This window comes from Ursus arctos, unplaced genomic scaffold (genome assembly GCF_023065955.2).
Source record: "Ursus arctos isolate Adak ecotype North America unplaced genomic scaffold, UrsArc2.0 scaffold_18, whole genome shotgun sequence".
In the NCBI taxonomy this organism is placed as follows: Eukaryota; Metazoa; Chordata; class Mammalia; order Carnivora; family Ursidae; genus Ursus; species Ursus arctos.
In genome coordinates this window covers 46935353-46958910 of record NW_026622852.1, presented here as the reverse complement: position 1 = coordinate 46958910, position 23558 = coordinate 46935353, and the positions used below count along the sequence as shown (strand labels likewise).

Sequence of the window (23558 nt, the reverse complement as noted above, 5' to 3'; positions counted from 1 at the left end):
TGTACACACTGCTTCATAGCATCAGAATGGAGAATTAAGTTTATTTTCTGACCACTAAATTACTGCTTTTGTGCATACCAAAGGGAGTTAGATATATCATTAGCAAAATTGCTTTTGATTGTTTTAAATTATGCACCAAAACTGTAATTTCTAGAAAAGGGTTTTCTAAAGATATCAGTAAAGACAAAAAAAAAAAAAAAAAAGACACTGCCATTATATTAACGGTACTCCAGATGCAAATTTGTGCAGTTTGGCTGGAATAGAAATGGTCTCATCTGCCCCAGCTCCGTCAGTTTGTACCTGTGTATTAGGAAAACTCGATGTCTTTTCCCCCAATTTGTGTGGGAGATAGCCTCCTTTGTGCAGAAAAATTGCATAATCGAATGAACTCATTAATTTCCCCAAATATATTAAAAAAAATTTTTTTTTTAGTTTGGAATTATCCTTCTTCCTTGTGTCTTCAAAAGGAAGGTCCCTGTGTTTATTTTTTAGCATCTGCTGTTGGTGCTAGGATTGTGCTAGATATTCCGTATCTGTATCATCACATTTAGTCTTCTCAGGAAGCATGTAAGTTAGGTGGGCATTCCTACATTTTACATATGAAGAAAGAGAGCCTCTGAAAGGCTCAGAAAATGGTCCAGAGTGAGGCAGCTGTTAAGAGAAGTAGTAGGAATATAGACCAAAGCCCAGTTTTAGAGGCAAACAGGAATATACTTTTTTTTTTTTTTTTAAATAAGCTCCACATCCAATGTGGGGCTTGAACCCATGACCCTGAGATCAAGATCTGAGCTGAGATCAAGAGTCAGATACTTAACTGACTGCACCACCCAGGTGCCCAAGACAGGGATATTCTATACCTACTCTTCTCAGGAAGGGAAGAGCCCTTGGTGTGAGAGACCGTCACAGAGGTCCCTGTGATTGCTTCAGGCCTGGCCGCCTACCTTTCTCAGTGGCTTGAGTGGGATCAGTGTGACCGGGACCCGGAGGCTGGCGCAGTGGTGACATGAGGAAGCGTGTGGCAGGTGCCTGCTGGTGCCTTGTACATTGTTGTGTAGGTGCGTGTCAGGCCCGGTGTGTGTGCCTTCCTGTCCCCCTTCCAGTCCCAAGTGAGGAGTTCCTTTATGACATCTTTAATAAGGTGGTAGGTGGGGCTGTGCGCAGTGTCCATAAGGTGGCATTTTGTGCAGTGTTATTTTAGAACGCGCATTAGGTTGACTGACGGCAGTCTTCCAGCCTGAAATTGGCTTTGGCATTTGTACACTTGCAGATATCTTTTCTCCTGCCATATGACACACAGATTTGGATCCAAGAATAAAGATTGGTGGAGACCGAGGACCAAGCAAATGATGTTATTTTGCAGTCCTCTTTGATGAGGCATCACCCCCCCACACACACACACTAACTGCCACTGGTCCCCTTCACCACCTTAGACTGTCCTTGGCCTTGAACCTGCTCTCTGCTCTTGAATTTCAGGGCAGAGAGTGTCTCACTTTCCTTAACTGAGCAATAGAGGCTGGAGAGCCGTTATGAGGTTCGGCTCTCTAACCTTCTTGTTGTATGACATTGGACCGGTTGTTGGATGTCTCAGTTCTTTGTCTGAAAAATAGGCCCGGTAACTTCCATTATCCTGTGTGCTCTGGAAATGCAGAGCTTACTGGAGGATTGTGGGACAATGTGCTTGAAAGCATCTTATATCCTTGAACATGCAAGCAGGGCTCCTTCCTCCCTTTTCATCCTTCAGAGACCTTGCTGATTTCATCATTCCCAGGGTCCCAAGTATTTCCTGTTTTCTTCTCAGGTTCCTTCTCCTCCACTTAAAAAACTAGAAAGAATAATAGCCTCATTGAGGTATAATCCACATATCATGCAATTTATCCGTTTGAAGTATATAGTGCGGTGGTTTTGTTTTGTTTTGGGTATATCCATAGAGTTGTAGAACCATTACCATAATCAATTTCAGAATGTGCTTAATTATCCAAAAAGAACCCCTGACCCATTGGCGGTGATTTCCCATTTCCCCCCATCTGTCCTAGCTGTAGGCAACCACAGATCTACTTTCTGTCTTTATATATTTGCCTGTTCCGGATGTTTCGTATAAATAGGATCATATAACACGTGATCTTTGGTGACCACGTCCACTTAGCGTAGTAGTGCTGTTGAGGTGCGTTCGTGCTCGGGTCTATAGCAGCAGTTCGTTTCTTTTTATTGCCAAACTGTAGTCCATTGCATGGACGTAGCACATTTTATTTATCTGTTCATCAGTTGTTGGACATTTGGACTATTTCTACTTTTTAGCTGTTTTGAATAACGTTGCCATGAACATTCATGCACAAGTCTTTGTGCGGGTGTGTGTTCTCACGTCTCCTGGGTAAACACGGAGGAGTGAAATTGCAGGGTCATATGGGAACCCTGCGTTTAACCCTTTGAAGAACTGCTAGGCTGTTTTCTACATCGGCTGCCCCCAGTTTACCTTTTCACCAGAAGCACGAAGGTTCCAGTTTCTCCACAGCCTTGCCGACACTTGTTATTATTTTGATCATAAGCTGTCCTGGGACGAGTTGGGAGTGGCGATATTTCAGTGTGATTTGATTTGCATTTCCCTGATGACTAAGGACACTGAGCATCTTTTCATGTGTTTATTGGCCATATATAGGTCTCCTTTTGAGAAGTGTCTTTCAGACCCTTTGCCCATCTTTTAATTGAGTTATTTGTGGTTTTTTTATTATTGAATTGTAATAGTTCTTTATATATTCTAGATTTGGTGCCTCTCCCCAACTTTTGAATATATTAAAATTCTCCCCACATGAAAGGCACCCCCATTTGTCCTCTTTAAGTTATTGTTTGTATGTTCATGCCACAAGTAGTTATTGAGTATCTACTGTGTCCTTGTGCTGGAAGCTGTGGATAGAGTATGACCAAGAAATGCAGAGTTCCTGAACCCTGGAGCTTATAGGCCAGTGCAGAAGGTAGACAAAGAACAAGTAATTGCACAGGCATTTAATTATGATGGTACTAATGTTCTCCCTAGAGAATTGTAGGGGGCAGTGTGGGTCCTTAACAGGGAGACCTGACCTGGTCTTGGAAATCAAGGCCTGTTCTCCCAAGGAAGACACATACGAGTGGAGTCCTAATGAATGTACTGGGATTACGGGAGAGGTGGGGGTGGGCAAGAAAGCATGTTGTAGACGGAGGAGACAGTGTACGCCAAGGCCCTGGGGTGGAAGGAACACAGACATTTGCGGGACTGATAGAAGGTGAATGTGTGGAAAGGGGCAGTGACTCGGGCTGCGGGTCACGTACAGCATGGCAGCTGTGGTAGAGGTTTTGACCGTGGTCCTTAGAGACCGGGAAATGTTCCAGTAGTTGTAAGCAGAGGCGGGTAATGTTAGCTTTGCGTTTCCTGCCGCAGTATGGAGAGTGGACTAGAAAGGGCAGGAGGAGCCGGGGGAGGGCGCTCAGGAGGCAGCTGCCATGGCTAGGCAAGCGCCAGCAGCGTCTCGGGGTTAGATGGAGGCAGTGGGGGGTGAGGAGAGGCCCAAGACCTCAGCTGGAATTAATGGAGCTTGGTGAGTAGCGAGAGTGGGTGATGAGTGTAAAGAGCAGTTGGAGAGATTCGCAGGTTTGGGTTGCACAGTGAGGGGATGGTGGTGTGATTCACCAAGACAGAGGGTGTTGAAGCTTTGGGGTGGGGACTTGGGCGGTGGATGGAGGGAGCCGAGTGCTGGGCTGGCTTCGGAGTGCCTGGGAGCCAGTAGACACGAAGGCGTCAAGGGTAGGCAGGTTGGAGCTCCGAGCCTGGGAGATAGCCACCAGATTAGTGACTCGGTAGCCATGGAGAGCTTCAGTAGGGGTGGTTCTGGTGGACTAGCAGATTGGCTTAGACTGAGGAGCGGGCGGCTGGGGGGTGGGAATGAGGAAATAGATACGAGCAAGAAAATGTGATTTAGAAGAGTGTGTTGGAAGAAGGACTGCCATAGACGGGGCATTTGGATGTCCACAGAGACGGTGGGCCAGGGCTGAGAGGGTGTCGAGGAGGAAAAGCTTGGCACTTGCCCGTCAGAGGAGGGACCTGCCAAGACACAAATTTCGTAGACCGGGAGATACACATAGATGCCATTCTAGGAACCAGAAGTCTGGACAGCCGGTTTGCATCCTGTTTTACGAGGCTGGCGTGAGAATGTCGCCTGTGTGACCAGAGGAAGTGTATTCATTGTCCTGTGCGTGTGTCTCTTCAGGACGTGAAGAAGTCCCGCCTGCCCGTCCTGTTAAAACCGTCCCGGTCGTTAGGAAACGTGTATCGGCTCCCTGCCGGCCAGGAGGTGGTGGCCCAGCTGCAGGGCCAAATCTTGGAGCTGCAGGGGGAGCTGAAGGAGTTTAAAATCCGCAATAAGCAACTTCACCAAAAGTTAATTCTGGCTGAAGCAATGATGGAGGGGAGGCCAGCGGCAGACAAAACGCTGCAGAAAGGTAAGCACCGAGGAAAATGTATTCTCCGTGAGCTAGATGAACGACCCGACGGAGCTGCTCGAAATGTCAGCCTTGTTGTTTAGAACTGCAGTAAGTTTGAGTATAAATTTTATGAATTACAGTGATTAATCTCGACTCTTGACAAATACACAATCAAAGGAACACAATAAGGAAAATGAATCTATTGTTTTCATTTTGTTCTGGAGTCTGGATAAAGGGAACTTGTAAGTGTTCGCAGGTCTTGTGAGGTCATCGCTCCCTTCACTTGGGTTGGTCTGGGGGTACCCCAGCTGTGGGATGACTTGAATCTGGGTGGGTAGTTTTGGCTTTATCTGTGGAAGCCTCAGGCATATGGCATCATGTATATATAAGTGAGAACCCTCTTGGTGGGGTTTTCTAGCATGTCTAGACTACATTACTTTGGCTTCCTCAGGGCTGATTCCAAACCCTGTCTCAGAGCAGTGTAGCTGGGCACACAGGTAGTGTTGGACCTCGTTTTCAGAGCATGCATGAGTCCACAGAAGTACACATGTTGACTGCCGATTTTGCACTTCTGCTGTAAGCACAAGGCAGCAACACATAGTACTAAGAACAACAACAGCAATCTTTTATTTATTCATTCAGAAAGTATTGATGAAACCCTGCTGTGTGCCAGGCACTGTCATAGGCCCTGGGGACGTAGTGAATAAAACAGATGCTCTAAGTCTGTGTCTAGCTTCCATTCCCGTTGTGGGGAGAAAGACAGTCCTCTGATGAGCAGGTGTGGCGAACGAGAGATGGCAGGTGCTGGGGAGGAAGGGGAAGCAGGGCTGAGGGCATGGGCAATGTGGAGCGGGATAGAGTGTGCTACCATATGTGGGATCCTAGAGCCTCCCCGAGGAGGTGACATCCGGACACAAGCGGGAGGAGGGAGCGGAATAGTCAGCTTGGAAAGGACGTTTTTGGCCGCAGGGACAAGGGCAAAGGCCCTGATGTTGTTTGAACTTGGGAAGTTGGATGACTAGGAAGGAGGCCAGTTATGTGGCTGGAGTGGAGTGGGGAAGAGGAGATGGGAAGGAGGTCAGGGAGGTACCCATCGGGAGGGCCTGCTGAGGCCATTCTCGGGCTTTGCTTTCACGCAGATAAGACTGGAAATGGAGGGTTTCGAGAAGCGGGGTGACATGACCCGACCTCAGCTTTAAAGCAGGGATGGGCAAACTACGGCCTGTGGGCCAAGCTCACCGGCCATTTTTTAAGTTTTCTTGGAGCACCGTGACACTCCCTGATTTGCATGCTGCTTGGGACTGCTCGGGCACGGCGATTGCGGAGTTGAGTAGGTGTGAGAGAGGCCCTGTGGCCGGCAGAGCCAGAAGTAGTCTGCGTTTGGCTCTGGAAGAGATGTAGGCCGACCTCTGCTTGAAAGGCTCACTGGTGACACGAACCATCGGAGTGATGGAGCTGTCTTGCCCTGAGGTGGGAGAGGCTGAGGCGGGCATCCGGTGTCTGGTTTGGGACTTCTTGAGATGCCCGTGGACCAGCCCCGTGGCGGTGCCAGGTCGGCAGCTGGAGATACAGGGCCGTAAATTTAGCAAATGTCCACATATCGCTGGTATTTGAAGCTCTGAGACTTGGAGACCCAGGGAGCAGATCCAGGCACCAAGACTGGGCCTCTCTAGTAAGCAGGGGTTGGACAGAGAAGGAGCAGCCAGGGAGGCAGGCACGGAGCCCAAGAGGATGACATCCAGAAGCTGAGTAAAGAGCCGGTTTGCTGTGTCGAATATTGTGAATCAGTAAGATGAGGCCTGAGGATTGGCCTTGGGATTTAGTAATAGGGAGCCATCACCGGTGACCTCGAGGGAGCTGTTGCCCTGGTGCGGCCAAGGCCTGCCTGGCACACGTTCCAGAGAGCCAGTGCAGGAGAGGAACCGAGAGGGCAAGGACAGACAGCTCCGAGGACTTTTACCGTAGAGCGGTGCTGAGACACGGGGCAGTTAGGAGCTACGCTGTCAGCGAGGCTTGAGGGACTCGGAATCGGGACCGCGGGCAACTGCAGCAGGTGGGTCGTCACTGGTGGTCTGGCAGCATGAGCTGCAGAGCTGGAGCTTTTAGGGAAGAGAGCATGACCTGGAGGTGTCTGTGGAGAGCGAAGGCATGTACGCTCTTCCAGGTCTGGGATCACAGGGGTTGTGGGAAAGATGGCCAGGGGATGGCCTCCACTCCGGGGGCGGCCACAGGCGAAGCAGTGTTGGGAGACAGCCCGGGCCCTTAGAGTGAGGGGGCAAGGTGCATGTGCAGGGAGGACACTGAGCTTATTTGGGATTTTGCCATCAAAGAGTTGGCATTCTGGGGTGGGGGACTGTATCTAACATGGAGATTTTCCAGGTGGCTCAGGGCTGGGAGTCTTGTACTTCCTGTGTCAGTGATAAGATGAGCACCTGTTATTTTTTCAGACTCACTGCCCACTTTAAGTACATGATGTAATGGAATCTTCTTACCAGTCCTTGAGGTAGGAATAGTAATCATCCCCGTTTTATCATGAGGCAGCACTTTCACAGATAAAGTGACTTGGCTACGGTCACACTGTCACTAACTTCCGGAGCTAGATTCAGACCAGCCTGCCTGACTTCCAGGCCCGTGCCCTTTACTGCCTTGTAAAGCCTAGCATCTCGACACCTTGCATATGGGTTTTCTGATGACCTATAGTCCATGGTATTTTCCATTGATCTTTAGGTTCATGGGCTCACTGTAGCGGAGGTTTCAAGATACGTGGGCCTTTGGCAGTATTGCTCTTCCCTCCCTCTTTCCTTTCCCACTTTCCCTCCTCCCTCCCTTCCTCCCTTCCTTCCTCCCTTCCTTCCTTCCTTCCTTCCTTCCTTCCTTCCTTCCTTCCTTCCTTCCTTCCTTCCTTCCTTCCTTCCCTCCATGTGGACATCTATTCATGCATTCAGTGACTATTCCCCAAGCACCCACTGTGTTCCCAGCCTCATGCTGGGTGTAGGAGACAGAGATGGAGAGGACTGAGATAGTCTCTCCCTTCTGAGAGCTCCCTGGTGTGTTAAACACACCAGTGCAAGGCAGAAGTGAGGGACACTTCAGGGAGGAAAGGTTTTATGACCAAGGTGACTCAGCCCAGCAGAGGCCCTGGCACTTGGCTCAGGACTTGCTGTATGAATTTACCACTGTTTTTGTTTCTTGCTGAGACACCAGGGTGCCTTGACCAGGTGCTACTCCCACAGTTGCCCAGTAGACCCTGTGGCCTCTCTCTTCTCCAGAGAAGTGGGCATAGTCTATAGAATTCATTTTCTCACTCATAGTTTTTTGAGAGCCTGGACTTAAACCATTTTAGACAAGCTGCAGTATATTTATGCTTTTTATGTCCTGTTATGGCAGCTCGATAGATTAATTTTATCTTATAAATTGCATTTTGCCTCCCCAGTGTTTTTATTTTCCCTGTTGTATCTTTGTGTTCTTCTCAGTTGCTTGGCTGGGTTTCAAGTCTATGGTTTTATTTATTTTTCCTTCTCTTCGTGAATGCTTATAGCCCAGCCCCTTGTGGGAGCCGCCTACCAGGACAGTCCGGGAGAGCAAAAGGGAATTACAACCATGCCCTGTGTCTGGAGAGACAAGGAAGGGGACAGTGACCAGCACACCAGCTACGAGACCGGTCAGAATTCAACCCCTGTGTGTGTTGAGCAGCTTCCGTGTGCCAGGCACTCCTTGGGGTGTTTCATAGAAAAATTGTTACTAAGCCCTGCAGCGGGCATCTTAGGACATCATCATTATTCCCATTTAACACATGAGGAAGCTGAGGTTTTTAAAAAGAATCGATCCGGGGTCATCCAGCTGGTAAGTGGGCAGATGAGTGGGGTTATAGTAGACTGCGTGTCTGAGCTCACCGGTCCATTTGTCACCCTTTTCTCCCCGGCAGTGGGCCGGGCCCTGACGGGCGCAGTACATGCTCTCAGGGACCCCACAGCCAGCCCCGCAGCCGGGTGGCTCTCCGTGTGGTGCAACGTTGGCCTCCTGCCGCCCGGGAGGGTGGGTCGGAGGTGACCCTGAGCTGCCCCCTGGTGTGCGGGCTGTGGGAAAGGTACAGGGACGTGAGTGAGTTCCCAGGCAAGTCGGATCTATCTCTTCTTAAGCCTACAGATAAGCACAAAGGATAAGAAAAGAATATTCATGTTCCCATTCAACCAGAATGAACACATGCTGACATTTTTTCTTTTTACCTTAGATCCGCCCCCCTCCGCCTTTGTTTAAAAAAAGAATCACCTTTAATCTGAACCTAATTCACTCTGTAAGAAATAATTGTCTTCAGGAATCCTAAATTTGTCCTGGGGCGGCTATGAGAATGCCAATCTCTGGGGAAGCACTGAGTCACGGTGTATGCTCTCCCAAAGCCTCCAGTCAGTGTGGTGGATACGTGGTCACATGCTTCTGAATGTTGTAGGTTTTGAGGAGAAAGCCACTTGACCAGGCAATAAAGTACCCTTAGCTGAATCGTAGAAAGTTCCAGAACTGCAGTATTTCCTCTAATGCAGATAAATGGTCCTGGGGACATCTTTGGATTTCTTGTTCATAGCTAGTTGACTGCTAAAGGCTTCGTGTCTAACTGGCAGTTTCCCTTTCCCTCCCAAATCCCCAGCATTAGTGAACTTCCTTTGTCTGAATGTGTTTCTAGAACTTTGCACATGCTTCTGCTTGAATGTTCCCCCTTTAATTGATGCACTTTGAGGTCTCTGCTTCAGCGTCACTTTCCAGAGAAGGCCTTCCAAGTCCCTCAGTTATTTAGACACTCCCAATTGCCCCCCCCCCATATTTTCTTCTCGAACTGACTTGCTCAGTGACTGCTCTCAGCAAAGCTGGTGCCGTGTGTGACGGCCTCACTGTTCTTTGCTCTTCAGTAGCTCCTTGATAGATCCTTGAGAAATGAATGCAGGGGATTCCACAGGTGTTATTGGCCCTTACATTGAGGGCTAAGGGAAGTCTGTCCTTGCTCGTGCAGCCCTGATACGGAAGACTGCGATTGCAGGAGGGATGGGTATATCAGGAGGCAGTAGGCAGCATTCAGAGTGTTGGAGGCAGTGGGCCAGGCTTTGAGGGAGGGGCTCTGCTGCTTACTCATCCGACCCTTGGGCAAGCTCTTATCGCTCTAAACCTCGATTTCCTCTTGTAAAATGGGGATGCCAGTGATGCCTCGCAGAGTTGTGAAGGCTATCCATTTAGTCATAGCATAGGTGGGAAGTGGTGCTCGGCCGGGCCCTGGCATGGCGGTGTGTCCTGAGGCCTTGCTAAACCGCAGGTTCACCCTCTACATACAGCTTGTAGTCCTCCCTCTCCCACACCCTCCATGCAGTGATTTCAAATGAAAGATCCACCTTTGGCCCTTCACCAAGGGCTACTGAGCTGCGAGGAGCAAAGTCAGGTTGCCGTGTCGATGCTGGGCTGTGAGATGTGCCAGAGACTGGCCTTGGAGCCTAGAAACCAGATCTTTACCGCAGCCGAATCACAAGCCGCTGTAGATTGGGGGCAGGTGTGTAAATGTTAGATTGTTGTGTTGTGAGGAACAAAGCTTAAAGTGGAGGTTAAGCGTTGGTAGGAGAATGCACACCGTCCCCCCATTCTGAGATGTGTGTGTGTGTGTGTGTGTGTGTGTGTGTGTGTGTAGCTATGCGTCAGAGCTGGCCACAGTCTGCATCACAGAAGGACATTCGTGTGGGTCTTATTACACTTGTCTCTGCCTGATGATTGCTTAATGAAAATCATCGAAACTGATCTTTATTCCCTTGAGTGAACGAACGTCACTTCTTGCCATGAAATTCCATTATCATGAGGTTATTATGGCAAAGATAGTTCCTTGACTCGGAAGGTGATTTATTAGAAAAAAAGCCTATTGAGATCTCTCCCTCTGTCTCTGTGTCTTACACTCATTCAGCCAGCAGTTACTTACTGAGTGCCTTCTCTGCCCCAGGCCCTGTGCCAGACCCCGGAGAACAGAGATGAATGACACGTCTGCACCCCGGGAGACCGCAGACACCAGTGACTATCACAAATTTTGTACAGTAGAAATGCTGTATTAGGAATGCTTCCTTTAGGTCATGTAGCAGCTGCTTTCTAAAATAAAAGAGTTATTTTGTAGTATTTGCATTGTGAACAGAGAGATAAGAATGGGCTTACAGCCACGAGGAACAGTTGCAGAGCCCAGAAATTGGAATACACAGTCTGACGAGGATTTTTGTGTGCTCTGCCCTCTGAGAACTCTCCCAGACCCTGTCATCCAATCCACATGGTTGCTTCTGCAGCCTTTGCCCTGGTCCGCAGCCCCTGCTTGCATGCCTCCTGCCTCCTATGATCGGCATCTTCTTCCATCTTCCAGCAGTTGGAGGGAAGCAGAGAATATCAGTATTAGCTGGGCTCCTTCACTACTGTGTACCAGACACTTTCTGCAGATACCGTCCCCCTTGATCCTCAGAACACAGCAAACACAACCCTTCACAGTAAATGGTGTTCTTCCCATTTTGCAGATGAAACTGCTGAGGCTCAGAGAGGTTAAGTAACCTGCCCGAGGTCATGCAGCTAGTGAGTGGCAGAGCCAGAGTTTGAAACCAGATCTGGTTCGGTTGTGAAGATGGGTTTTTCTACTCTAGCCTCCTGCCTCCTAAGGATTTAGACACCCCTTGTACTGAGCTGAGCTCCCCCTGGACGACGGGCAGTGTGGTATGTGGTTGAGGACAGAGGCATTGGACTTGGGCCTGAGCTACAAGTCTTGCAACAAGTAGCTTAGACATCTTTTATGGGGAGACTGAGGCTCTGAGACATTAAACTGCTTGCCTACTGCAGGTATGTAGCCAGCAAGTGGCAAAGGTGGGTGTGGTCCCCCTTCTCTTCGACTTCAGAGCTACGCCTTCTCTCTGCAGTGCGACTCCATCGCTCACACAGGCTGGGCCGCACGTCCGGGGCTTGGAAACAGCTGTCAGGAAATAGTTCCTGGCAGGGTAGTGCCTCAGTGAAACAGCTCACTGCAGGGATGTCGCGGCACCTCCCGGAACCCATTAGACGTGGAAATGAAGACTCTCCTCAGTCGTGCGGGTTTTAGAATTATTGCTCTTCAATGTTACTTCACACACTCCCCAGTATCTGTCAGACCTTCTGACTTCCGGTCTGGGTGAGGTGCTGTACCAGACCCCGAGACTGTGAAGGTGAAAGCCTGTCCCTCCTGTGAAGGAGCGAGAGAGGAATCCAAACATCGAATTGCTATGTAAATAAGTAAACCAGCCCGTGTCGTTCCTCCGTTTGCACCTAGCATGTGGCATGCGTGTCCAGGGCGATGTGTGTGGGGTGCTGTGTGCACAGACGGAGGGGCAGTTTGGCATCGTTTGAAGATGGGCTTTTGCAGAAGGAGAATTAGATCTGCGTGTCGAAGGATGAGTTCATTGAGTAGGCTTAGAGAACCAGATACATTCCAGGCAGAGGGAGGAGCACATGCAAAAGCATAGAGGCATAAAACAGCCTGGTGCGTGCAAGGAATTCTGGGACTCTCTGTAGGTGGTGTGAGGGGATCCTCTTGGGTAGGTTGCCTGGAACTAGATTGTGGAGGGTCCCAGACGCTGTAAGAAGGAATTTGGGCTTAATCCTCCATTTAATGGGGATATGGATGAATTTTAGGTGGGCTGTGGTGGTTATCATGATCAAATTCACTTTCTAGAATAGTTGCTCTGAGGAAGAGGGTGGATTGAGAGGTAAGAAGAAGGACTGGAATCAGAGAGGCTTGTTGGGCTATGCAGGGGCAGAGGGGGTAGATTTCAGCAAAGGAAGTACTGACATAAGTGTGTCTGATTCACAGACTCTGAAATTTGCCAGCCCGATGGCCTTGCCATCTTGCCAACGTGCAAAGGGAATCCTTCTGAAGATTTTCCTGGCCCAGCCTTAGTAGCTGCCTACTTGAGTTCTAAGAATCAGCTTCCCACCAAAGTCAGTGTGATGGGGACCCATCAGTCTGAGAACATCGACACCTCAAGTGATACAGAAAACTTAAAACAGAAAATCTGTGACTTGGAAGCTGAGCTCGAGGGCTACCGGAATTTCTTATTTCAGCTTCAAAAGCACTCCCAGTGCAGCGAGGCCATTCTCACAGTCTTGTGTGGGACAGAAGGGGGCCAGGATGTCTCGAGCAAGCCCAAGGGTAGTACTGACGACGAAGAAATGACGTTCTCCAGTTTGCACCAAGTACATTACGTGAAGCACATGAAGGTCCTTCATCAGCTGGCTCCAGAGGCGACCCAGGGCGGGCTGCTGGAGGGCCTCAGACAGCAGCTAGTGGAACAGGAGTATGAGCTGCAGAAGGAGCAGAATTTGAACATGGAGCTTTTCAGCGAAATCCATAACCTGCAGAATAAGTTCAGAGATCTCTCACCCTCCAGGTACATCCCACTGCCGCTTCTCCCGCTCTTGAAGCCTGCAGTTCCCCAGGTTGCCACTAGGTCGGCCGGTGAGCTACAGGGGAATGCTGCTTGGCGATGGGGGGGCTTGTGTCTTGGGGAAGGCTCGACGGTGGGTTTAGGGCAGCTGGGCCCTGTGGAGAGGTGAACGTAAGGCCACAAAGAACAGCGGCTGTACACATTTCTAGTTTTGTGTCTTCTGAAGTTGGCAGAGGGGATTTTGCCCTCGTCAGGCTGGGAACTCAGGGCACAGGTCTTATTCCCGCCGCTCGGTGAGTTGCGGTACATTTGCGGAATGGCGGTGTTTACTCCTGGAGCCCATTATTGGCTTTTACTGTGGGACTGAAACTGATGTCCTAGGCAGAGTGGGAAGAATATAAATAGTTTCCATATCTTTACCCTTTCAGGTCATCTTAGAGAAATAAGCCTGCATAGAAAGAGAATTCTTAGGTCATGTTTTACGGGCAGAGATATGTACAGTTTTGCTTTATGAGCCATGACAGAAAAGCGATCGTTTGCAAAGTTGACCTTCATTCGTCACTTATTTGAGACGAACATTCAGAACTAGTTCTGAATTGTCAGGAGCCAGGGTGAATTTTTTCAAGCCTTCCCAAACAGCAAGATGGGAGGAAGCTTGTATTTATTGAAAGGCAGTCGAGTCAGACCCCTAAGTAGGCACTTTCTTAATCCTCAGAATCACCCGGAAAGGAGGTGTTCTTAAATGTGTTTCTGTGCATGAGGAATTGAGGCTCAAAGAGGCTGCCGTGACTGAGCAGACCGCCCGAGGACAGCGACAGTGCTGCTCCGAGCCGCGGCCAGTGCGCAAGCCCACTGTGTCCCACCCTAGTCCTCAAGCCACTGTGTCCCACCCTAGTCCTCGTGTCCTTCCTCACCCGAGAAACCGCCCCATCTTCAGCGCAGCTGTCACATGACCCGTAGGCGCACACTCGCCAGCAAAGGTGGTCAGCAGCCCCATGTGCTGCCCTCATTTCAGGGAAGGGGGAACACGTTTATGAAGGGTCAGCATCTTTGCCAAGCCACGCGGGGGCTGGGTGACTGTGGTCACGGTTAATAGGAGCCACGTTTTCCTTAACTTACATTTCGCTGCGTGCCTGTGAGTTCTCGTGTGCTCACACGGGAAAAGGCAGATGTGGTGTCAGGAAGGTAGTATTGTACAAAAAAGCACGGGCTTTGAGGAAAGACTGTGTTTGAGTCTGAAACCTTCCCCATTTAACTTTTCGATCTCTGAGTCCGGTTCCTCTCTGTAAACGAGGAGGTGCATACATTTGTCCGGAGATTGCAGGGAGCAGTTAACTTATACAAAAACAACTAATGCCCTGAATGACGGGTCATAGACCCTCCATAAATGGTCGTTAGGATTACGATTACCCCCTGACCTTTCAGTCGAGAGGAAAGAGTCCCGTTTTTGTGTTCCCGTGTTAGTTTCTTTTTTGTTCTTCATGAGAATTTGTGGTGGGTCCCCTGGCCCTTGGAGCACTTGTTTCTATAATTCAGAATAATATTTTTGAAGAGTGTATGGAAACTAATTGTCCTCCTGAGTTCTTGCCAGTCTGTACTGTAATTGGGGGCTTTATAAGGTTAAAAATATTGCAGAAGAACCTTTGTTCCAGCATTTGTTGGCTGTTTTGAAATCGAAGGAGTGACCTTGCAGACTTCCAATTTTTCTAGAATATGTATACTTGTACAGCTGCAGGCTTTTAAAAATTGTGCTCTGTCATTTTTCCAATTAGTGTTAAGGTCACAAAAATTCAATTCTAAAATGGTACAAGCATTTTCTCTCCCTGCCCCCCCTTTTTTATCAGATACGATTCATTAGTTCAGTCCCAGGCCAGGGAGCTCTCCCTTCAAAGACAGCAGATTAAGGATAGCCACGGCATCTGCGTCCTTTACCGGCAACATATGAACGCCACGATGAAGGCGTTTGAGCAGCTGCTGCAGGCCAGCGACGTGGATCACTACGTGGCCGAGGGTTTCCAGGAGCAGCTGAATCAATGTGCCGAGCTGCTCGAGAAATTGGAAAAGCTGTTTCTCAACGGTAAGTGGGGCAGTGGATCGTGAGTCTTAAGACACACCACGTATTGATCCAGGACTTCTCCTAGAGGGGCCCTGGTGGAACCGACTCCTCGGTGGCCCTTACCTCTGCTCGGATGCAGTGAGAGCGGCGCCACGCTGACCACGGTGCCCTCCAGCGATGGCTTCCCTGTGCTTGTTCCGGACCCAGGGTCTGGCTGCCGAGGCACCGCCCCCCACACCTGCCCCACGCCCATGGTTGCTCTAAATTTTCAAGAGAGGGTGGAAATTGGGTTTTGGGGGGCGGGGGTAAGAACTCATGAGTTTTAAATGTTGGCAACACTCAGCAAAATGAGCAAACAAAAAACCGCAGACATTTATTGGTGAAAAACGTATATTCAAGGGTCAGGGGTTGTTAGAGGAAGGATGAAAGAGAACCTTTGCTAAACAGTTGCTGTGTGGTAGGTACTTTAATAGATGTTATTGCATGGAAATAAAAAAAATAATCATTTGCAGTTTTTTTGAGACTAGGGGTTCTTTTATACTATTTACTTGGCTTCATCAGTTTTGCCACATTTGTTTTGTCATTTTCTCTTTCTCTGTCTCTGTATTCAGATCTTCCTCAATTTATGATGGGGTTATATCCCAGTAGACCCATCATAAAGTTGAAAATATCATAAGCAAAAAATGCATTTAACACACCTAACCTACCCAGCATCATAGCTTCGCCCAGCCGTAAACGTGCTCAGAACGCTTACAGTAGCCTACAGTCGGGCGCCATCCTCTAACACAAAGCCCGTCTTATAAGAAAGTATTGGATGTCTCGTGTTCTTCGTTGAAGGCTGTACTGAAAGTGAGAAACAGAATGGCCTTGTCGGTCCAGGCTGGTTGTATCAGTTATTTGCCCTTGTGATGGTGTGGCTGATGGGTGGCCGTGGCTCGCTGCCACTGCCAGAATCACAAGGGATGGTTGTACCGCATGTCTCTAGCCCGCAAAAAGATCAAAATTCAAAATTTGAAGTACAGTCTCTACTGGATGCCTGTTGCTTTCACACAGTCCTAAAGTTGAAAATTGTAAATTGCACCATTGAAAGTCAGGGACCATCTGTGTATATACACACGTGTGTGTATGTACACATTATTATTATTATTATTTTTAAGATTTTATTTTTAAGTAATCTCTACACCCAGCATGGGGCTTGAACTGATGACCCTGAGATCACGAGTCACATGCTTCCCCAACTGAGCCAGGCAGGCACCCCCCAAGCACCCAACATTGTTATTATTATTATTATTACCCTAGAGCCTGACATTATCATCATCATCATCACCATCATCATCAGCCCTCCAGGGGTGGCTTGGCGATATCATGTCCCTTTCCCCCTTCCCCCTAGAAGTGTCAAAGCGTGCGGCCCCTCCCATTGAGGACATTCTTTTATACAGCCACAGCGCCATTGTTAAATCCATGACCTAGTATCATTATCTCATATACAGTCTATATTAGAACTTCACTAATTGATTCAATAGTGTCTTTTATGAGTCTTATTCCTGGTTCCGATCCAAGACCCACTCCGCACATTACATGTAGTTGTCACGTGTCTTTGGTTATCTTTAACCTTTTCCTTCGCCCTTTGTCTTTCATGACATGGACCTATTCTTAGAGTTTAGGCCAGTGCCCCAATTTGGGATTATCTGTTGTTTCTTTAGGATTGGTTTAGATACATTTGATGAGATTAGTTGTGTGGTTTTGGCAAGAAACCTGCATAAGTATAATGTTCTCGCGGTACCGTGTTTATGAGGTGCGTGCCATCGGTTTGTTCCATTGTTGGTGAAAAGAACTTGGATCACTTGGGTGAGCTGATGTGTGTCCGGTTTCTCTGCTATAAATGACAGTATTTCCCTGTGTAATATATAAGTAATCAGTGGGGAGTACTTTGTAACCCTGGCAATATTTGGTTCCTCTTCAGACGTTTACCTCAGATTTACTAGATGTTCCTTGCTCAGCTGTCACTGCGATGGTGGCAGTATGGTGATTTTTTCCCTCATACCGTCATTCCTTCTTCATTTTTTGTTAGATGGCATCTGCTGGAAGGATGAGCTCTCCCTTTATGTCCCCTTTTTGTTTGTATGTTTGTTGCTTATTTGTTTATTCACGTTGTGGACTTGTAGCTGCTTATTCAGTGGGCTGGTATTCAGCCTGTCATTCTATTGCTCAAATTGATTGAGATTTGGCAAGTGGCAATTCCTTCTGACAGGTCTCCGTCTTTTTGGGGAGCACATCTGTACTCTCTGGCACGAAAAAAGATGTTCCAGCCTCATTGATACTGTCCCTGCCCCTGAATCAGCCACTTCTCCAAGGAGCCCTGGTTCATCTTAAAGGGCGATGCTATTTAAAAACCATGTTTGGGTGCTGGGTGTTTTTATTGCTACTGGGGTTTCATTGTTTCTAGGCCCTTGAGCAGACAGAACTAGGATATATCTCACATGCATACGTACACGTGTGAAATTTATTTAAAAAGTTGTTACTTCACAGCAGTGCCTGCCGTTCCAGTGCAGCCCACTGTGTCCTTTCTTGCTCTTCCTGCTTCCGTATTGTTTCCCGTCTCCAGCAGTGAGGATCCCGGTTCTCACAACATCGTGTGTCTGCTGCTGTGCTCACTTCTCTGTAATACACACAAACAGGCCCAGAACTGCCCCTCCGTACCACTGTGAGAAACAAACCTGCTAAAAGATCACGATTTGTTGGTAGTTCTTTTAGTTTTTAGGCTAGGGGTATATAGTCAGGTATCAAATTTGAAAGTTCCTTGGTTTCATTCTTTTGTTGTTAGACTATTCATTTGGAATATAATTAGATTTACTTATTTCTGTTTGTGCTCAGTGTTGGGCTTCCCCTCCCATTTTTACTGATTTAATTTTATTTTTTGAATATGAAAAGTACAAAGGTGGTTCCAAAATTAAAACTTTATCTATTCAAGTTGCCTCTATGAAGTCATTATTTTTGTCCCTCTCTTTTATATCCATTAGTATGACTTTCCAGCCCCCCTTTCTCTCTCAAACCTCTTGGAATTGGGCTTTAGGACATCCCGGCCTCTCCATGGAAACGGCATGTGCCCGACACTGACACCTGCCACTTTGCTGAACCCGGCCATCAGTTTTAGACGGCACCTCCCTCACCTTCACAGCAGAATTGAACATGGTCAGTCCCTTCCTCCTGGGGGAAATTCTTTCCTCCCTGGGCTTCTAAGTGGACACCACCCAGTACTCCTCCCACCCACCTGCCGCCCCTTCGAAGCTCTGCCTTCAAACGTGTGTTGTAAATTGGACCAACTCTCACCGCCTCGTTGTTGCCACGGTCTCCTCTCGTGGATTATCACAGTCACCAACTTGGACCACCTCATTGCCACCACGGCTCCGGTCCGCCATGGTCTCCTCTCATGGATTATCGCAGTCCTTGCCTCCCTGAGGGTCTGGGCTTCCCCGTGTCCCACTCTAGCCCATTCCCGCACAATAGTCAGAGTGATCTTTTCAACATGTAAGTCAGGTCATGTTCCTTCTGCTCAATAAATAATGAGCACGAAGCCTTGACGCAGTGCTGGGTGCATGGCTCATAGGTGCTCCGTGCTTGCCAATATGTCTTCCTGTTGTGAGTCGGGGGTTTAGCCTTAGAACCACCTGTTTTACTTGAGGAACTTGCCTTACGGAGGAGAGTCAGTTGCCCAGAGTTACAACTGACTTGGCGAAACCAAAGTTTGACCTTAGTTCTTCTGCCTTCATACATTACGGAACAGATGGCTCCTGAGGGTCTGCGTGTGTCCAACTTCATTCCAAGGTAGAATGTGGGATAGTTCGCGCCTCTGGGCCCAGGGAATGTTTCCTGATTTCTCTGCAGAACCCAGCAGCTCAGGCCTGTTGCAGACTGGTGGTCCTAGTCCCAGCTCCCCAGGACCTTGAGGCCCAAGGACACAGGAACAGTTGACTTTCCCCAGCTTTGTGAAATCCACTTTCTTCTAAGGGTTTCCAAATAAGCTAGTTTTCATTTTAATATTGGAGAAATAACTGGGTCCTCAAGACAGAGCTGTATCTTCCCGGCCTGAGGCATTTTCTGTCTGTCTCTCTGTTCTTCCTGCAGGCCCTCAACCAGGGCCCAAGGAAGTGGGAGGCTGCGAGAGAGTGCCTCTGGCACCAGCTGCCCTCCCTCACTCATCCAGCCGCACACCACCCCCTTGATTTATTTTTTAGTTATTTACCTTGACAAGCCCAAGGAGATCTCACTTCTTGTTTCCTGTGGGTTCTGGAAGCAGAAGCATTTCAGGCTTCGCAGACAACAAAAACATAGAACTTTGTTTTCTTGTACAAAAGGCATAAAAGTCTCAGGTACCTCATGACAACTGCCGTTCTTAGAGAATAAAATGTAACCGAGGTGGGTCTTTCTTGGATGCTATCTAAGGGGTCTGGCTTCTGAAGTATAAAGGGAGCTTGCTGTAAAATAGTTTTCTGTTTGAGGCAGTTGCTTAGCATGAGTTCTTAAAAATTTTAAATATAGTCTTTTTTTCTTAATACAAAACAGTACGTGTTTATTGTTGAATAACAGATAAGCGAATACTCCTATAGTTGCATTATTTATACAGCAAAAATGAACACCCTGGAGTTTCTACCTCCAGATCTTTTTTATACCCGTGTGTATTTTTTGTAGAACTAGGACTGTTCACAACCTTTCCTTTTGTTCAGTTGTAGATAATAAATATTAACCTACATTGTATGTTTTGGTGGCTGCAGAGCATTCTTTTGTATGAACGTACCATAATTTACTTAATCATCCCCCATTACGTGGACATGTAGGTCCTTTCCAGTTTGGGGCTATTAAAAGAACACCATATTGGAATCTTCATACATATCCTTGTTTTCCTTTAATAATATTTAGTTGGTAGAACCCAAAAAGTAGGAGAGAGTATGGTTTCTCACGATTTGTCAGGACCAGAGCCGGGATCTTTTCTAGCCTCCCAGGCTAGGGATTTCACTAGAGTCCAGAACCCTGCAAGATTTTCTGAGTGCATTTTTCTGGGGTGAGGGTCTATAACTTTCAGATTCTTGAAGTGGCTTGGCACCCAGAGTAGACCGAGAGCTGGTGTTGCGGTCCCACGGTGTCCTCGTTCATGATGCCTCCCAGACCAAGTCAGGAAGACAGCGTGGTCCTCAGGTGTTTCTGAGTCAGCCCCGGGGAAGGTACTGAGAAGGTTGTGAGGTAGTCCCTTTCCTCCGTTAGCTCACCACGTGTGTCAGGGTTTAGCCACATGGATAAAAGTCAGCCGTGGGGGTCCTTTCTCTTGACTTTCCTCTGCCTGTGGGGATGAACCTACAGCATTCATTTCTTCCAAGGCCTTCCATGGTCTTCCTTGTCCAGCCCGCTACCCTCTCAGTGAGAATGATGGTGATGATGCTGATGATGGAGAAACAGTGAGGAAGGCTGGGCTTTATTGGCTGCATGTTCTGTGCTAGGCATGTTGTCAGCCTATGAGAAGCTGCTGTTTGTCAGCTTCATCGAATAAACAAGTAACAGAGAAGTGAATTTACTTGCTTGAGGTCATCCAAGGAGTGGCAGAGTCTGGATTTGAGCCCAGGCGGTTGGCTTCCACAGCCTAACCTCCTGACCGCCATGATGTGGTGCTTCTCACACTCCTGTTCGCTTGGGTGTCCCAGTCAGAGCTTCGGTGCTGCAGGCCTTGCTTGCGTTTCCCCACTTCTGGGACTTTGCTCGAACCAGTCCCTTTTCTAGAAGGCTTTTACTCTCTCTTCCATTCTAGAAATTCTGTTCATCCTCTAGGAAGCTTTCTTTGTTCACCCCAAGTGGAAGCAAAACTCTTTGGTTTTTTTTGTTTTTTTTTTTTTTTTTAATTTTGGGTTGTTTGTATCTTGCCTATGACAGTTGCATCTGGCTTTGTGATGGACATTCTTTGCCAGGTGGAAAGAACAGAACCTTTGGAGCCAGAAAGACTTGAGTTCAAATCCCAGCCTTATGCTTCTCTTACTCCTTTAATGGTCAGAATTCCTCTGTGAGGGAATAGTACCTATCTTGCAGAGTTATTTGTGAGAATTAAATGAGATTACTTAAAGTGTCTGGTATCCCGTCTGACGAGTCTTGGGAGCTCAGGAGGTGACAGCAATGATTTCTTGTGGGCATATTTTATTTCTTCAGAGCATAGCCTTCTGGAAGATGGGGGCCTTGTTTTGTCCTGGCTCCCAAACTAAGCTGGGGCCGTACTTGTAGTGTCCAGTTAGGGTTTGATGACAATATTGATAGTTTTATGCAGTTTGGATCTTACTCTCGGGCACCCTTTGGTTCAGTGTCCTCTAACTCTGTCTGACCCTCGTAGTGGGGGCTGGGAAGGAGGTGCCCTGAGCTCTGAAGGGACGGCTTCTAGGAGGAAAGGGTATTGGAGTTCGACCTTCCGTACTGGAAGTCGTTGGGGAAGGTATCTTAGGAGTGGTAATGGGGCATGTGGGGTCTAATTAGCATGGTGAACAGGCCATCAGAAAATGGAAGATCTTTCCTAAGTATCCCTAGAATCTGCCTTCCACATGGCCCCTTAGCTTCTTTATACAGCGGTTCTTTCCTGCCTCAAAGGTGTGTCCCTGGTCACCTCCTCAAAATTGTCTCTGATGGTCTGGGCTGGCTCACGTTTGTTTCCTCTGCGGGCCCTCCCATGGTATCCCGTGCCGCACCTGTCACAGTCCTGGAGTGCAATCGTCTGTTGGGTGCCTCGTCCCCCTGCAGCTGTGAACTCACTGAGGGCAGGATGGCTCCTCCTTCGTCTCGGTATCCTCAGTGTCGGGAACGGGCGCCTGAGAGGAACTCTGCAAATGTGTTGTACAAATTACTAGTGGATGCAAAGGAAGGAACATTTGGGTCACGTAGGAGATGCCAGGCTATGATATTTGAACTGGATTCTATATGGTTGATGGATTTGGAATGGGGGGGTACTGTTTCAAAAGAGGCTTTTCAAACAGAAGCAGTGTATGGGACGGATCAGTGCAGGGGGGACGGTGGGCTGACTGGTTACCAGACTGTCCTGTGTGATCGTTCTCTGGCTTGTTCCAGTATGGATGGGATAACTAGACGTCTTTTTGTTTAAAAAGATGAAGGCCCCCCACTGCCACCTACTACACAGCTTTTTGGTGTAGGAGTCAGATTCGCCTGGAAGACGGGAGCAGCGCCTTCATGACATGCTTCCTAAGCTTTGGGAACAGCCTGACAGATGGTACCCTGTCACCTGTGGGAAGGCAGTTTCCACCATGGAATTCAAAGCATCACTTGTCATGATGGCCCTATGAATCCCGCACTAACAATTTGTCATTTGGTTCTAAAGAGTTCTGCTGTGGCAGGGGAATGGGCAGAATAGAATTGTCGTGGAGTTGTTACAAACCCCTCACAGGATGTCCTGTTTGCAGACGGAGAGACTTGTGTTTTGGATGGCCTCAGCGCACTTCCCTCTCTGGCCATGGATTCTGTTAGGAGTTGAAGAGAGGTTTTTGTGACAGTTATAAGACAAATTTATGGTCAGGAGTCCCAGAGTGCTAACAGGGTGCCCCAGACCAGCGATCACCTCCCCGGGGAGGTTGCTGAGGTGTGTGTCCGTGCTCCTGGAGCACGCGGGTATGTCGATGCTCTTGCGTGCGTGGCTAGTCTGTGTAGACTCCTCAGCCCTGCGGAGGGCCGGGCTGGGCAGATGGCCCCTCCTCGGGGTCTGCGTATCAGCACGAACGTTGCACCCTGGGCAGGTGCGCGATGGAAAGTGCTGACCTCTTCTTCTAACAACAGTTGTCTCTGCCCGTTCACGGTGGTCTTGTGCGCCCGGGACTTCCAGTCAGCGTCTTGGAGATGGACCCAGTCAGATGGCGATTTCCCCTCTTGACGAGGAGTGTAGACGACAGAGAGGTCGAGCCCATCCCCTGCAGTGGAGGCCTGTCACCCTCTCCCGACCTTCTGGGGAGCCAAAACGTCACTGCGTCGGGATGTAGTCTTGATCCGAGAGGATCAAGAGCTAGATTTGTGGTCGAGCTGGCTCTGGAGTGTCTCCAAATCCCCTGCTTAACTGGAGCGTAGAGTGAAGTAGGTGAGGGGATGTCGGAGGAAGAGAGGGGCCACGTCAGACCTCTTGGATTTCCACTTCACTGTGAAATGGAGAGCCTGACACTGTGCCAGTGTGATTGACGTGAGGCCAGAGGACGTCGGCGGTGTTGAGGAGTCGTCCTCGGGGACTGGCACCTGATTGCTGGGGGCCCGTGGGACTCCTTCCCGGTGCCCGCCAGCTCCCTGCAGCGGCCGGTGATGTTCAAGCCCTCGGACTGTCGCGCTGGCTCTCCGTGCCCACGGCTGTCCTGCTGGGGTGTTGAGGGAGCCCCGATAGCAACACCCGCCGGCTCTGGGAGCACGACGGTGGGGACCATGAGGCACGGGCAAACGCGTGAACCTCCGGTGCTCTTTTCCTCTGCGCTGTGGTGTTCGAGAACTTTCCCTTTTAGGAGTAGTTTTGAAAATGGAATGTGTGGGTGCAGTTTAATTATAGTCTCATTTTTCAAGTGCAGCTCTAGAAGGGTTTGTTTTTTTCTTTAGCCACGCGGTAGCTTCTTCAAAGAGCTCATCCC

General features: G+C 48.7%; 1 protein-coding gene across 10 annotated transcripts in view; it reads left to right on the top strand.

Annotated features, from left to right (window-relative positions):
• CDK5RAP2 (CDK5 regulatory subunit associated protein 2) overlaps positions 1-23558 on the top strand; it is a 161664-nt gene that overhangs the window by 106032 nt on the left and 32074 nt on the right. For 7 of the 10 annotated variants that reach the window (XM_026513859.4, XM_026513860.4, XM_026513864.4 and 4 more), the window contains 4 exons: positions 4236-4467; positions 7988-8110; positions 12290-12866; positions 14708-14940. In XM_026513859.4, the coding sequence (XP_026369644.3) occupies positions 4236-4467; positions 7988-8110; positions 12290-12866; positions 14708-14940 (1165 nt within the window). The remainder of the gene's footprint in view (positions 1-4235; positions 4468-7987; positions 8111-12289; positions 12867-14707; positions 14941-23558) is intronic. The other 3 variants (XM_048223047.2, XM_048223046.2, XM_026513862.4) reach the window with 1 other exon arrangement.